The sequence below is a fragment of the Terrapene carolina genome, unplaced genomic scaffold (assembly GCF_002925995.2).
Source record: "Terrapene carolina triunguis isolate 2854851 unplaced genomic scaffold, T_m_triunguis-2.0 Scaffold695, whole genome shotgun sequence".
Taxonomy (NCBI): domain Eukaryota; kingdom Metazoa; phylum Chordata; order Testudines; family Emydidae; genus Terrapene; species Terrapene triunguis.
Window position 1 is genome coordinate 143864 of NW_020665046.1, and position 16094 is coordinate 159957.

Here is a 16094-nt window from a genome sequence, read left to right on the forward strand (position 1 = left end):
TCGTTGTCAGCCAAACAGAAGAGGGTCTTCTATGATCCACTTAGCTAAGTCAGAGGGTGCAAGAATATGACAATGCTGGCAATTCCTATGTTCCTAGTGGAGGTAGTGGAATTAGCTGTCATTAGCCGGGTGTGACTCTTGCTTCTGATAAGACCCTGAGAGGCAGCATGTACTGTTTACTCCTAAAACTGGTTCTGCCTGGGGGCGTGATTCTGGCATTCTGACCAGTAGCTACACTCTGCCAAAGGAGGCATCTTTGAGAGCTCAGGGTTGAATGTTTACTGCCAGTATCATAAACTACCAGGTATAAGGGCCAAATTGGAGTAGAATTCTATAGGGGGGTGGTCAAAAGGCATGTAACCAGGAGTAATGAAATGTAACCGAGCAAAGGAAAACAGGTTTGGTAGTAGAAAAACTTTCTGTCAGTAAAATATATGGGTATCTTTACACTGCAGAAAAAAGACCCCCAGCAGCAAGTCTCAGAGCCTGGGTCAATTTACTTGGGCTCGCGCTATGGGGCTAAAAATAGCAATGCGACATTTGGACTCAGCTCTGAGACCTCCCTCCCTTGCTTGGTTTCAGAGCCCAGGCTCCGGCCGGAGCCCAATCACGTGGGGATTGAAAACTCAACTGGACAATGCATAGGACAGTGTACCTTAGGGAGCAATCCTGCATTAGCCCTCGGGAAAGGGAATTGTGACCTTGATAGAGCTTTCCTATCTCTAATATGTGTGATTTAGACTAAAACCGCTTGAATTGCATCTTCTAGGAAGAGGAACCGCATGTCTTCAGAGAGCAGCCCTCCATTTCCCAGTCCCACGGCACAACTTAGCTGCCTTCAGCATTCTCGCTGGGCAGAAGTACAGTACCCAGGCAGCTGAGAACAAGGAAGAGGAGCCCCTGCACACCATCATCAGCAATACAGAGAATGTAAAAGGTGAGCAGAGGCCAGGGATATCACTGGAAGGAAGTCTCTTGGGGTGCGTTGAAAACCCAACCTTGGCAAAACAGTGCCTAATTGGGAGGGCAGGAGCTTGGACCTATCTCCCAAGGTACCTTCCCCACCTCTGGAGGGGGAGAGGTGCAGGTGTTTGTCATCCCATCAGTTAGAATGGCTTTTGGGATGGACTTTCGGGACTTGTGGAAGTTGTCATTGATGCTTCAATAAGAGTAAATTCTTGGAGTCTCATGGTCAAGGACTTCCAGGTATCCTAGCAAAAATAAAATCACCAGAATGAACACAACAAGGCAAACGTCCCTCTAGCAAAGTAGTAAATACAGAGTGAAGAATAAAACAGGAGGAACAGGTTCACCCCTGTACCCTCTCAATATCTCTCAGGAAGCATGAACCTGTTGAGAAATAAAATTATTTAAGAGTGAGAGAGTCACACCTTTCCAGTTGCAGCCTGGCAGAAGCCTGCACTCTGCTCTGGTGGATGTAACTTTTGAGTGTAGGTAGGGGGTTCCAAAGGACCTGCCTCTTGCCTGCGATTACATTTATTGTTACATAAATGAACTGTGTCTGCCCAGCTCATTACTTTTGATGATGAAGATCTCTGATTAAAATCATGCTGTCATCCCTTTAGTTAGAACTAATTGCTTTGCCTACCTCCAAGCAGAGCTGTTCTAAAACAAACTCATGTGAGTTATCTGAACACAGAAATAGCATCTTAAACTCAATATTCCAAGGCCTTTTCCATACACCTTGTATTTTTGAAGATCCAGGGCTATGAAGCCCTTAAATGAACTTGGTCCCTCTGCACCCATTGAGTGTCTACTTCCCCCTGCACCCATCATCTTGTCCTCTGGGGTCAGAGAATCTGGGGTTTTGTCCGCAAGCAGCTGCAGACATGTGACAGGTCACAGGTAACTTTGACTGTGCTCGGTAGGGTTTTAAGTGTGTCTAGCATAGGAAATGACAAAGATCGGGGCTGTAAAAAGAGCCTGAAAGAGAGCCTCTTGAGAGAAGCATTTTGTAAAGTGTTATTCTCTTTGAGATGGTGTTGTCATTCAGTAGGATTAAGCATATTAATTAGCGGGGTGTGTGCAGTGTCGAGGGTGCTTCAGCAGAGAGGTGCCAGATTAACACAATGGCTTCTTCTGTTTTACTCAGAGTATGTTTTTTATGTTGGGCACTTGTTGAAGCTCCATGAGTGCAGTGTTTGCAGATAGCTCCTTTACACGGAGCTCCCTTTCCCCACCAGCCTCTTTTGGAACAACAGTGAGAGCTCACATCTGGCAGCGCGTGATGCTCTAACCGTGAGATGGTGGAAGATTGGCTATGAAACAGGGGAGGGCATTTTTAGAGATGAAGATTTGGGGATTGGATGGCTCCATGGATCGGGAATGGAGTGTAATTTTTCACCTCTGGTCACTGGTTCAGCTTCAGCCCAGACATGTAGTGACCTAAACTCACATAATATATCGTCTAATGGCTGTTCTGCAGTCTGTGTGTTGTCTCAGCTGACAGGGTGCCCACATGGCAAAAACCATTCTCACATTTGGAAATAAATAGCGCCTTTGTTGGCAGTCTCTGTGGAGGCCATAGATGCCCATATCCCCTGCCACGCCTAGCCAGGGCCCTGAGCGGCTGAGGCACATTGGTGAGGCTGTGTGTGCTTTTCCTGTATGAGAGAACTGTGTGAAATGCCCTTGGGTATGCGTGTGTGTGATTAATTCTAGGAGAAGCCTCCAAACATGAGTTCCAGGCAGAGACGAAGAAGCTGTTGGACATTGTTGCACGTTCCTTGTACTCGGAGAAGGAGGTAGGTCACCTACTAATCATACCGATGCTGGTGAAGTTTCTGTTGCCAAAGCCATGTATATATAAGTCTGTGTCAGAGCCAGACACTGCCCTTGCAGTGGGAATGCCTGCTTGACTTCCCAATAGACCCCGGGCTGGTCACGCTCCAAGCTTCCATTGAAACCTTTAGAGTATGTTTTTAATTTCATGTGTAAATACATCCAGATGACTCAGTGGGCCTGTTCTGGCTCTGGCAATTGGCTGTGTTTTAGCACCAAGTTTAAACAAACCAGCCCCCACACCACTAAATGGAGAAATACAGTCGGCTCTGTGCTGCACTGCATGTAGAGTTCCAGCCCAACGGAGCTAACGGAGTCAAGACAGTGCTGTGCTAGCATGCTGCCTCGCTGGAACTATCCCCTTCCTTTTACTGGCCATTTTCCCCCCTTAGCTCTTTAGTGTAGCATTTTAAATGCAGGAATCGATGGAAGGCTGCCCTGTCCTTGCTGGCAGATGTGGCGAGAATGGGGTGTGCTCCAGATTTTTGACTAAGGCCTTGCCTGTACACACAATCCAGCCATGTTTGGGAAAGGAAGCTTCACTCTGAGACTTCTGGCTCCATTGGAAAGGATGCACTCTGGGGTTCTGGCATCAGTATCACTCAGAAGACTGAAGTGCCAAAACCCACATGTTCTTTCCATAGGAGCCAACAGTGCCAGCGTAAAGAATGCTGTCCTCAAACCCCTCCTCTTCTAGTACCCCGTTTAGGGGCTGTGACATGGCCACACCTAGAGTGTTGCAGTCTGTATGTCTGTCCCTCCTGACAAGTTCCTCTGTTGGGATAAAAACCTGCGTACGAGCCAGCAGCGTGCCCTGACCACTGTGGGGTGCCATGCAGCTGGCTGGGAGCAGTGCTGGCTAGACAGAGGCTGCAGTACATAACAACGTTCCTTCCCCAGGTGTTTATCCGGGAGCTGATCTCCAATGGCAGCGATGCGCTGGAAAAGCTGCGTCATAAGCTGATGTCTGAAGGGAAGGTCTTACCAGAGATGGAGATTCACCTGCAGACAGACAGCGAGAAGGGAACCATAACCATCCAGGTATCTCCCTTTGCTGGCACGAGGAACAGGAAGTCACTTTTCTGCACGGCTTGTCCTAGCTGAAATCCAGTAGAAGCTGAGCTGGAGTGTAGCCCCCATCAGTCTCCACAGCTTCCCTGTGCCCCTGGCCCTTCACAGCTGGGTGTCTGCAAGGCTGTTCAATGCTCAACAGTGATGCTAGACTGTGTCTGTAATCCCAAGCTTTGATGAAAGGCCAGCAAGTTTGTGCCCCCCCTACCCATACCATGCCGCTGTGAGGAAGTTCCCTGCTCCAGCCCTTTCCTGGAAACAACCTGTGGCTTCTCCCATAGTGCCTGTTACCGTGTTGGGACTAAAGCACTTTCCACGTTCTGCAAGTGTATCCCCACTAAAAGGCAGCCGCCCATGTGGGAAGAGGGCAGCCAGGCGCACAGCATGCTGCCATACAGTATGTGCATGCTGGGGTTTTCTTCACCGAGACCCTGCCCTTCTCTAGGTCTGAGACCTCATGTGCTGACAGCAGGCAGAGATCCCCTCCTAACTAGCTCTGCAGGAGGTGCTGGTGCAGTGAGGGCAACCCTCCCGTGGTTTGTTGTGCCCCTCTCCCAGTCACACCTGCTGTGTCAAGATGAGAGAGTCCCCTAACTCTGGTCCCGGTATTGAGCTATAAAATATTTCACCATAAAACTGCACTTCAGGGATGACTAAAACTCTCTGGCAGGCAGATCTCTGGTGTCTTGTCTTTCAAATGCTCTTGCTTCCTGCTACCTGAGTCTAGGTTGGAGTTTGAGGGGTTCCTACTGCTGGCAGAGTGTCATGGAATTTACTCAGTATCCGAATTTATGTGACATTTCTTTCTTATGCAGCATGCTCCAGAGGAAAGAGGGTGCATCTCTGGCCTCATCTCTCTTGTGGCAGGGGGCAAATGCACTGTTCCTCCCGCAGAGGCAGAGAAAGGAGGACAGAGATGCTTTCACTTTTCCTAGGAGCAAAAGAAAGGCAGTTTTTAGGGTAGGGCGAACACTCCCAGATTGTGGCCCGCAGAGCACTAACTGGTCACGTGGAGCCGGCTCTTCTCCCTGTTTCTAGTTGCTTCTATTGTTCGCTGGGCTCTTCCTTATAAAAAACCAACAATTTGGAATGAGCTTAGGTGCCTACACTGAGGTCACTGCTATATAAGCGGAGGTGGAAAGGAAGCAGGAGCTTTCCTCATGGGCCAGAGTGACCAGTGAGACTAGAGCTTTGAGCCACCAGCAGGCCCTAGAGGAGTGCCAAGGGGACCAGGGATTGGGGTAGCTGGGAAGCACGTTGAGGGGAGAAGGGGGACAAGGGACAGGAATGTCTAGGGAGAGGGGAGCAGAATGGAGGGGACAGGGAGATGAGATGAAGTCCAAAGGACACAGCATAAGTAATTTTTGTCACAAAGGACAAAGCACTTATGTCTTCAGAGACTGTTAAAATATGCTAGATACTTTCACTTTTCCACATAAGGGCCTGCTGCAGTTGCCATAGTGATGATAAGTGATCATGAGTGGGGAGCCGGGGGCTGGGCAATACAGTGTGTGTTGTGTTCCACAGTAGGGAGTGTTTCAGAATCCTTGGGTTAGTGAATTGTATTTGTTATTTTCTGAGTTTCACAGTGCTGTTATAGTTCCTTGGCCATTGTCTAAGCAAGTGATTTCTCCATTAGAGACCTAGACACAGCTGTAATCCCAGCACTGGGATGCAGTTCCTGTCTAGCCCATATCTGCTCTTCCTGGGATTTGCAGGGCATGCCCTGGGTTCCCCACCCCAGAGCCCGCACCCCCAGCCGGAGCCCTCACCCCCTCCCGCACCCCAACCCCAAATTTCATGAGCATTCATGGCCCGTCATACAATTTCCATACCCAGATGTGGCCCTTGGGCCAAAAAGTTTGTCCACCCCTGAGTTAGACCCTGAGCATGTGGGAAAGACACACCAGGCAGATACCTGGGAAAGAATTATCTGTAGTAACTCAGAGCCCTCCCCATCTAGTGTCCTATCTCTGCAGTTTCATATTTGAGTTCCTTCAGAACTCTTGGGTGATACCATCTGGTCCTGATGACTTATTACTGTTTAATTTATCAGTTTGTTCCAAAACCTCCTCTAATGACACCTCAATCTGAGACAGTACCTCAGATTTGTCACCTAAAAAAAATGACTTAGGTGTGGGAATTTCCTCACATCCTCTGCAGTGAAGACCAATGCAGAGAATTCATTTAGCTTCTCTGTAACAGCCTTTTCTTCTTTGAGTGCTCCTTTAGCACCTTGGTTGTCCAGTGGCCCCACTCATTGTTTAGCAGGCTTTCTGCTTCTGATGTACTTAAAAAAAAAAAAAATTGCTGTTCATTTTTGTGTCTTTTGGTATTGCTCTTCAAAGTCTTTTTAGGCCTGCCTGATTATACGTTTACACTTGCCAGAGATTATGCTCCTTTCTGTTTTCCTCAGTAGGATTTGACCTCCACTTTTTAGAAAATGTCTTTTTGTCTCTAACTGCCTCTTCTACTCTGTTGTTTAGCCATGGTGGCATTTTTTTGACCCTCGTACTACTTTTGTTTATGTGAGGTATACATATAATTTGAGACTCTATTATGGTGTTTTTTTAAAGTTTCCATGAAGCTTACAGGCATTTCACTCTTGTGACTGTTCCTTTTGATTTCTGTTTAACTAGCCTCCTCATTTTTGTTTAGTTCCCCTTTTTGAAGTTAAATGCTACTGTGCTGGGTTTCTTTGGTATTTTCCCTCCTGCAAGGATGTTAAATTTAATTACATTATTGTTGCTGTTACTGAGCGGTTCAGCTATATTCGTCTCTTAGATCAGACCCTGTGCTCCACTTAGGACTAAATCCAGAATTCCTCCAAGAAGCAGTCATTAATGGTGTCTTGAAATTTTATCTCTGCATCACACCTTGAGGGAACATGTTCCCTGTCAATATGAGGATAGTTGAAATCCCCCGTTATTATTGGGTTCTTCTTCGAGTGCTTGCCTATATCAATTCCAGTTAGGTGTGTGCGCCCGCTGCGTGCACGGATGTCGGAAACTTTTCCCTAGCAGCTACCCGTCGGGCCGGCTGTGGAGCCCCCTGGAGTGGCACCGATATGGTGCTCTATATATGACCCTGCTGGCCCGACCCCCCTTCAGTTCCTTCTTAACGCCAGTGACGGTTGTTGGAACAGTGATCTCTTGTTCTCAAGTGCTTCACTACTCCCTACCTATTCTACTTATCTTTGTATATCGTTACCCATTGTTAGTTATCTTTAGTTGTAAAATATATGCTTTAGCAGTTGGGTTTTTTCCCCCCTTCAACGAGTGCCCTGTGGGGCTCTGGGGCATGCCGTCCCAGGGCTTCAAACCTTGTAGCTCCTGCAGCAAGCCTATGCCCATGGGCGATCCCCACGACTCCTGTCTTCAGTGTCTGGGTGAGGCCCATCAGGCGGATAAGTGCAAAATTTGTAAGGCGTTCAAAGCTCGCACTAGAAAGGAGAGGGACATTAGACTAAAACAACTCCTCATGAAGTCTGCTCTCTGTCCGCCACAAGACTTGGCCCCGAGCGCCTTGGTGCGAAGTGCTCCTCCAGCGGTGCCGTCTACAGCACCGAAAAAGGACTCGGCACACCCTCCTAGGGGCCGGCAGTCCCCCGGGACCCCAAAGCGCTCTCTCCGGCACCGCTCCCACTCCCCGGCCACCTGTAAAAAGCAGGCCATGGAAAAACCTCCACAAAGGCTTGAGGCGGACACCTCAACCCCAGCAGGGCACGGTGCGGACCAGGGACATAAGGCCGACAGACCCTCCAGTAGGCCTCAACCCGCACAGGCTCCCGCCTCCCCGGGAAGCCCCGCACCCCGGGAAGCCCCGCCAGACTCCCTGCAACTGCAGGTGGAGAAGGTCATGCTACCCTCTACGCCAGATACTTTTAAGGCCGCTAGAGGGCTCATTGTAATGACGGTGCCTAAGGCCCCATCTCGAGCCCCGGTACCGTCAAGAGGCAAACCGCCCCAGACCAGCATCACTATGCCACTATGAGTCCCAACGCCGCTCTGACTCCCAGCACTGCACATATGCTCCGTCCCAGTCTGACTCGCAGCACTGGTCCGACTTGCGGCACTGGTCTTGCAGCCCTGATCCTCGGAGCCTTGAGGTAGTCATCGACTGATAGGTCGTGGTCCCGCTCGAGATCTAGGTCACAATCTGAGACCTCACGGCACCGCTCGGATCAACACCATTCTGTGCAGCGGCACCGCACCTCTCTGTGACACCGATCGCAGCACCGCTCTCCGGCATGGCACCGATCATGGTCGCACTCCCGTTGCCGCTCCCCACTGTGGCGAAGCCCAACTTCTCGGCGCTGGTTGATCTCCTGGTACCGTTCTCCACAATGGCACTGCCGTTCACCGTCTGGATCTCGCCATTTCTCGTGGTACCCATTCCGCCCTTAGGTCGGGTAGGGCATCGGGAGCATCGGAGGTACCCCGATCAGGCCTGGGCAATCTCGGACAGGACACTTCAGTGCCCCACTGGCAGCCCCAGTGGTAGTTTTGGACCCCCTGGGTGAACCACCAGGCCCAGGGTGCCCCTCCCGGCGTCCCTCCGCCATCATGTTCGGGGTCCTGTATCCCCAAGGCAACCCTCAGTCCTCCTCTGGACCCCACACAAACTCTGGACCCAGCTCCACCCCTGGTGGAGGCTACACCCAGTGCTCAGGAGGAACCGGACCTAGTAGACCAAGGGGCTGTCTTGGACCCGGTCCTGCCCATCGCGTCCTCCTCGTCTTCTCCTGATGACGCAATGGCGGGTACGTCCACATCCGGCCCACCACCCATGGACTACAGGGCTCTGCAGGAACTCCTACGGCGGGTGGCCCTAAACATGAACCTCCAGGTGGAGGAGGTGGTAGAAGAAGAGGACCCCATGGTGGACATTTCTGACACCAGAAGGGCCCTCTAGGGTGGCCTTGCCCATTATAAAGACCATCCAGTCGAATGCCAAGACAATCTGGCAAACTCTGGCCTCTGTTTCCCCCATGGCCAAAGGGGCAGAAAGAAAGTACAGTGGAGTTGCATCATAGGCGCATTTAACTTACGTGATTTTAACTATACGCGCTCGGCAAAACAAAAAAAAGAGAAAAATAACAATTTAAATACTGTACCTGTAGTGCAGGCGATTCCGCCCTCCATTCCACTCAATGAGCATTTGACTATACGCGCTTTTTGCCTTACGCACTGACTTCAGAACCTAATCCCCGCGTAAGATGCGACTCCCCTGTACTTTGTCCCTACTAAGGGGTACGAATATCTCTTTACCCATCCCCCCCATGCTCTCTGGTGGTGAAGGCAGTAAATGAAAAAGAAAGACAGGGTCAGCAAGGGCCTGCCCCTAAATCAAGAGATGCGAAACGCCTGGATCTCTTTGGGAGAAAGGTTTATTATACGGGTGGCCTTTCCCTCCGGATCGCTAATCAGCTCACGATCCTTAGCAGATTCAGCTATAATTCATGGTCTGCTATTTAGAAGTTCAAGGAGCTCCTCCCATCTGATTCTGGGCAGGAGCTGGGAGCCATTGCTGAGGAGGGCAGACTAGTGGCCAGGACTTCTCTTTAAGGTTCCCTGGATGCCATGGACGCAGCAGCGCATACACTGGCATCTGCCATCGCCATGCGGCGTACCGCCTGGCTTCAGTCCTTGGGTCTCCCACCGGAAGTTCAGCAAACGATCCAGGACCTCCCGTTCGATGGTCAGGGCCTCTTCGCTGAACAAACCAACTCCAGGTTGCGTAACCTGAAAGAGTCACGAAACAACCATTAAGTCTCTCGGCATGCATACCCCGGCAACTCAAAGAAAGCCGTCTAAGCCCCAGCCACCCAGCAGCCGTCTTTCCCCGCTAGACCCAGGCAGGACTTCGCCCTCAGGAGGAGCAGATACATTAAGCGTATGCCATTGCGTCCTCCTCCTGGGCAGGGACAGGGACAGTCCAAGCTCCCTCTGGGCCCTAAGCGCCCATTTTGAAGATGCGCACGAGGACTGATTACCAGTCCACATCCCAGCCAGCTATCCTCCCTTTCTGAATCGTCTATCCCTCTTCTACCGTGCATGGTCCCTTATTACATCAGACCGGTGGGTCCGCCGCACGGTAGAGGCGGGCTAGTCTATCCACTTCTGCTTCCTTCCTTCTACTCACGCTACTTCCTCGTCCCCAAGGCGAAAGGGGGCCCATTCTGGACCTTAGAGAACTCAACAAGTATATCGTCAACTCGAAGTTCCGCATGGTCTCCTTGAGCACAATCATCCCCTCCCTGGATCTGGGAGACTGGTACACTGCCCTCGATATGAAGGATGCTTATTTTCACCTTTCAATCACCGCGTCTCACAGATGTTTTCACTGTTTCATGGTGAACAAGACACACTATCAGTTCACGTCTCTCCCGTTCGGCCTGTGCATGGTTCCCCGTGTCTTCACCAAATGCATGACAGTTGTGGCAGCTTTTCTTCGTCGCCATCATGTGCATGTCTACCCGTACCTAGACGACTGACTCATATGAGGCCGGTCTTGCCAGCAGCTAGAATCACAGGTACGAATGGTCAGAGACACGTTCGACCAGTTGGACATTCTTCTGAATGTCAACAAGTCTGTCCTCACCCTAACCCAAACAATAGAAGTTATTGGGGTGGTTCTGGATGCAAACCAAGCGAGAGCGTTCCTCCCAGAGGCCTGACATTTAGCCCTCGCACACATAATCACCGGCCTTTGCAGCTTTCCCACCACCACGGTGAGGCACTGCCTCAAGCTGCTGGGCCACATGGCGTCCTGCACTTACGTGGTGCAGCATGCCAGGTTACGGCTCAGGCCCCTGCAGGCGTGGCTTGCATCAGTGTACCATCCAGGCCGCGACAGTCTGGCCATGGTGCTGACTGTTCCGGGGCATACCCTCGATTCCTTACATTGGTGGCTGGACCCCCACATGGTGAAACTAGGGTCCCGTTCCACCCTCCCTAGCCCACCCTTACCCTAGTAACAGAAGCGTCTGCACTTGGCTGGAGAGCACATCTCAGGAGCCTGACGACTCAGGGCCTGTGGCAAGTAGAGGAACTGGCTCTGCATATCAACATCAAAGAGCTCTGGGCGATTTGCCTCGCGTGCCAAGCGTTCCTGTCCCGCTTGCAGGGCAACTGCGTAGCGGTGCTGACGGACAATACCACAGCCATGTTTTATATAAACAAGCAAGGCGGAGCCCAGTCGTCTCCTGTCTCAGGAAGCACTCCTTCTATGGGAATTCTGTCTAGCCCACTCCATCCTTCTCCAAGCTTCATACCTGCCGAGCGTTCAGAATGTACTGGTGGACAGCTTGAGCAGACGGTTCCTTACACACGAATGGTCAATTCGGCCGGACGTTATCCATGCCATCTTCCACAGCTGGGGGTTTCCCCGACTCGTTCTGTTTATCACGCAGGCCAACAGGAAGTGCCCAACCTTCTGCTCCTTCTGGGGTCACAGCCCGGGCTCGATTGCAGATGCCTTCCTGATTCCATGGTCTGGTCAACTGTTATATGCCTTCCCGCCATTCCCACTCATCCACAAGTTGCTTCTCAAGGTCTGCAGGGACAAGGCGGACGTCATCCTGGTGGCCCCAGCTTGGCCTCGCCAGTGCTGGTACCCCACCCTCATGGACCTGTCGATCTGGTCTCCAATCCGTGGTTGAACCAAGCAGAGCTAGCCTGTTTGGACCCCGTGAGGCAGGTGCTCCTGGAAAGCTGGAAGCCTTCTACAGAACCGCTTACAAAGCGAAGTGGAAAAGGTTTTCTATCTGGTGTGCCCAATGGCAGGTGCTCCCACTCCAGGCTTCAATCCCGTGCATTCTGGACTATCTGTTGCACCTGAAAGATCAGCGCCTGGCATTTGGTTGTCTTAAGGTCCACCTCACAGCTATCTCGGCATTTCACTCAGGCGTTTCCGTGCGCTCAGTGTTTGCACATCCCATTGTGGGACGTTTCCTAAAAGGACTGGAAAAGATCCATCCTCCGATGAAGCCCCCTGTCCCGGCCTGGGACCTCAATTTAGTCCTGTCTCATCTCATGGGTCCTCCCTTTGAGCCGCTAGCTTCCTGCTTCTTCCTCTACCTCTCCTGGAAGGTTGCCTTCCTAGTGGCCATCACCTCAGCACGACCCGTTTCTGAACTATGGGCCCCCACATGTGAGCCCCCGTATACCATTTTTCATAAGGACAAGGTGCAGCTTAGGCCTCACCCAGCATTCCTACCAAAAGTCGTGTCCCGCTTCCATGTCAGCCAGGATATTTTCCTTCTGTTTTTTTATCCAAAGCCGCATGCCACCCTCCACAAGCAGCAGCTACATTCGCTGGACGTTAGAAGGGCGCTCGCTTTCTACATTGACCGAACGAAGCCGTTCCGCAAAACAACCCAGTTGTTGGTCACTCTAGCGAAACAGATTAAAGGTTTGCCGGTCTCTTCCCAGCGGATATCCTCCTGGATCACGGCGTGTAATCACGCTTGTTATGACTTAGTAAAGGTCCCTCCGCCTGTTGTCACGGCTCACTCCACGAGGGCTTCCTGACACATGTACCCCTCCAGGAAATCTGCAAGGCTGACACATGGGCTTTGGTGCACACCTTCATGTTGCACTACGCCATCGTTCACCAATCACGTGATGATGCGGCCTTCGGCAGGGCAATTCTTCAGTCTGCAACCCGACCTCCGAGGTAAGGCTTGGGAGTCACCTAGCTGGAATTAATATGAGCAAACACTCGAAGAAGAAAAAACGGTTACTCACCTTTTTTGTAACTGTTGTTCTTCGAGATGTGTTGCTCATATCCATTCCATTCCCCCCCCCACCTTTCCCTCTGTTGGAGTAGCTGGCAAGAAGGAACTGAAGTGGGGTCGGGCCGGCATATATTGAGCACCATATTGGCACCACTCGCTCCAGGGGTCTCCACAGCCGGCCTGACGGGTAGCTGCTAGGGAAAAGTTTCCGACATCCGTGCACACTGCGCACGCGCACACCTAATTGGAATAGATATGAGCAACACATCTCGAAGAACAAGAGTTACAAAAAAGGTGAGTAACCGTTGTTTTTTTCTGATTTTGTGGCCTCTCTAATCAACCTGAGTTTTTCACAATCACTGTTAACATCCCAGTGAGGCGGTTAGTAGTATATTCTTACTGCTATACTCTTTGTTATTTGAGCATGGAATTTATGTCCATAGAGATTCTATGATACAGTTTGATTTGTTTAATATTTTAATTGTATTTGACTGTATGCTTCCTTTCACATATAGTGCCACTCTCCCACCACCGTGACCTACTTGGCCATTCTTATATATTTGGTATCTGGTACTACTATGTCCCATTGATTATCATCATTCCACCAAGTTTTTGTGATGTCTGTTATATAAATATCCTCATTTAATACCAGGCACTCAAGTTCAGCCATCTACTATTTAGACTTCTTCCAGTTATATACAAGCACTTACAAATGTTGTTAATATTTAGTGCCTTCATGTGATATAATTAAATGAGATTCTTTTTTGTTTAACTGTTTCTCTTCAGCTCCTGCCTGTACTTTATCAACTTCTATCCTCTCCTCTTTACTAGGATATAGAGAATCCCCATTAATAGATCCTCCCCAAAGGGATATGTTTGTCCGAATCCGTGTGCTCCTCCACACCTGTTGGCTTTCCCCCAGCCTTTAGTTAAAAAACTCCTCTAAGATCTTTTTAATTTTACATGCCAGCAATCTGGTTTTGTTTTGGTTTAAGTGAAGTCCATCCTTCCTGTATAGGCTCCTCCTTTCCCAAAAGGTTCCCCAGTTCCTAATAAACCTAAATCCGTCCTCTGAGCACCATCATCTCATCCATGCATTGAGACTCTGTAGTTCTGCCTGTCTAACCAGCCCTGCATGTGGAAGTGGAAGCATTTCAGAGAACACCACCGTAGAGATACTGGACTTTAATCTCTTATCTAGAAGCCTAAATTTGATCTCCTGCACCTCTCTCCTACCTTTCCATATGTCATTGGTACCTGCATGTACCATGACCACCAGCTCCTCCCAAGCAGTGCACATAAGTCTGTCTCAACAGGTCCATAACCTTTGCACTTGGCAGGCAATTCACCATGCAGTTTTCCCAGTCATCACAAACCCAACTATCAATGTTTCTAATATTTGAATCCCCCATTACTATTTACCTGTCTTTTCCTAATAACAGGGGTACCCTTCCCAGGAGAGTATCCGCAGTGTGAAAGAACACCATGACATCCTCTGGACGGAGGGTCCCAGCTATGGGATCATTTCCCTCTGCTCCAGTTTGATGTTTTTTTTTCCCTGAGACTTTCACTCTCAACAGCACAGAGGCTGTCAGACTGGGGATGAGACCATTCTGTTGAGTCCCACAAAATCTCGTTCAGGTCAGCCACTCTGGTTGCAAGAGCCCGTACTCGGTCCTGAAGGCCGTGAGCTTCGTGCACTGAATGCACACATTCCACCTGCCCGTAAGGCAGGTAATACATGCTGCATTCAGTGCAATAAACTGGTAGTGTGCACTCTGCCGCTGCACTTCTGCCTGCATTATTTTTACTCTTGCAGGGTTTTTTTGGTTTTTTTTTGAGGGGATGGGTTATTGCCCTAAGTTTAGGGAATATTAGGTGTATCTGGCTCTCCTGTATTAGGCTTCCTCTCTAAACTCCCTTGTGAAACTCCCCTGTTTACTGCTCCTGTTCACTCGCTCTTCTGGTTGCTTACAAGCTGGCTTTTTAAACCCCTGTTCTCCCTGAATTAGCCCTGCCCTCTTGTCAAGAGATCCTAAAGGGATTAGGGGTCTAAGGATGGCAAAGTGGAGCCTACTTGCCCAGCAGGCCGATAGGCTCAGAACACAGCCTCCCCCAACCAGACCACACTATAAACTTCAATAAAGCAGGCACAAGGTAAGCACGCACACAACAACAGACAGACAACAGTGTCACTCCATGGGTCACATAGTCACTCCTCCACCTGGAGAGCTCCCAGATCCCTGTTTGCTGCTCCTGTTCTCTTGCCATCCATTAGTGACTGCTCTGGAAAGGCAGAACCCCACAGATGGCAGGAGGCTGGGAGCAAGGGTGAAGGAGTTGGGGACGCAGGTTGTATTCTTGTGAATCCTCCTAGTTGAGGGTAAGGTCCCAGGCAGGTACATGCGCATCCTGCAGATGAATGCATGGCTGTATAGATGGTGTTGACAGGAAGGCTTCAGCTTCCTCGACCATGGAATGCTGTTCTGGGATCGTCTCGCACCATAGCCGCCAACTCCGTGGTTGGTCCAGGGCTGGATCACCCACGGAAAAAAATTGGTGGGTGCTCAGCACCCACCGGTAGCTCCCTGTGGCCCCGCCCCAGCTCGCCTCCCCCTCCTCTGCGAGCGTGCCGCCGCATCCTGCTTGTCCCCCTTCCCTCCCAGCGCTTGCGCTGCAAAACAGCAGATTCGTGGGGCGGGGAGGAGGGGGAACGCGGCGTGCTGGGGGAAGAGGCGGGGCCGGGACAGGGATTTGGGGAAGGGATCCAATAGGGGCAGGGAGGGGGCAGAGTTAGGGTGGGGATTTTGGGGATGGGGTTGGAATGGGGGCGGGGCCACGGGCAGGGAAAGGGTGGAGTTGGGGCGGGGAAAGTGGCGGGTGGGGCGTGGGCAGCCACCAGCGCCGTAGAAAGTTGGTGCCTATGTCTCGCACCAACTTGCCAACCTAGTGAGGAAGGCTTTACATTACTTTCAAAGGGGGCAGGTGACAAAACCACACAGGAAAGCATAAAAAAATGCAATGTTAACAGAGGGGTAGAAGTTGTTACGGGAGACATGGAAAATGACAAAAGGTCATAGGAGCAACAAGGGAAATCAATGGGGGAATCAGCTCAACATCTTAGATGTCTATATACAAATCCAAAGAGTATGGGGAATGAGCTGTAAGAACTGGATGTATTAGTACATCAGCTAAACTATGACTTAATTAGTGTCACAGAGACTTGATGAGACATCTCATCACTGGAATATTGGTACAGAGGGGTATAGCTTGTTCAGAAAGGATAAAAAGGGAGGAGGGTTGCATAATACATCAAGGTTCTGAGGTCCAGAAGGAGGTGAGAAGCAAACTAGTAGGGTTCTACTGTTGACCCCCAAATCAGGAAGAGAAGGTGGATGAGGCGTTTCCGGAATAAATAGCTGAAATATCCAAAACACAAAACTTGGTAGTAATGGGGGACTTGAACTACCCAAGCATCTGT

At 50.4% G+C, this 16094-nt stretch overlaps 1 protein-coding gene across 1 annotated transcript in view; it reads left to right on the forward strand.

Moving 5' to 3' along the window:
• TRAP1 (TNF receptor associated protein 1) overlaps positions 1 to 16094 on the forward strand; it is a 69447-nt gene that overhangs the window by 11166 nt on the left and 42187 nt on the right. The window contains exons 2-4 of the mRNA XM_024215091.3: positions 770 to 937; positions 2683 to 2765; positions 3703 to 3843. Of these exons, the coding sequence (XP_024070859.1) occupies positions 770 to 937; positions 2683 to 2765; positions 3703 to 3843 (392 nt within the window). The remainder of the gene's footprint in view (positions 1 to 769; positions 938 to 2682; positions 2766 to 3702; positions 3844 to 16094) is intronic.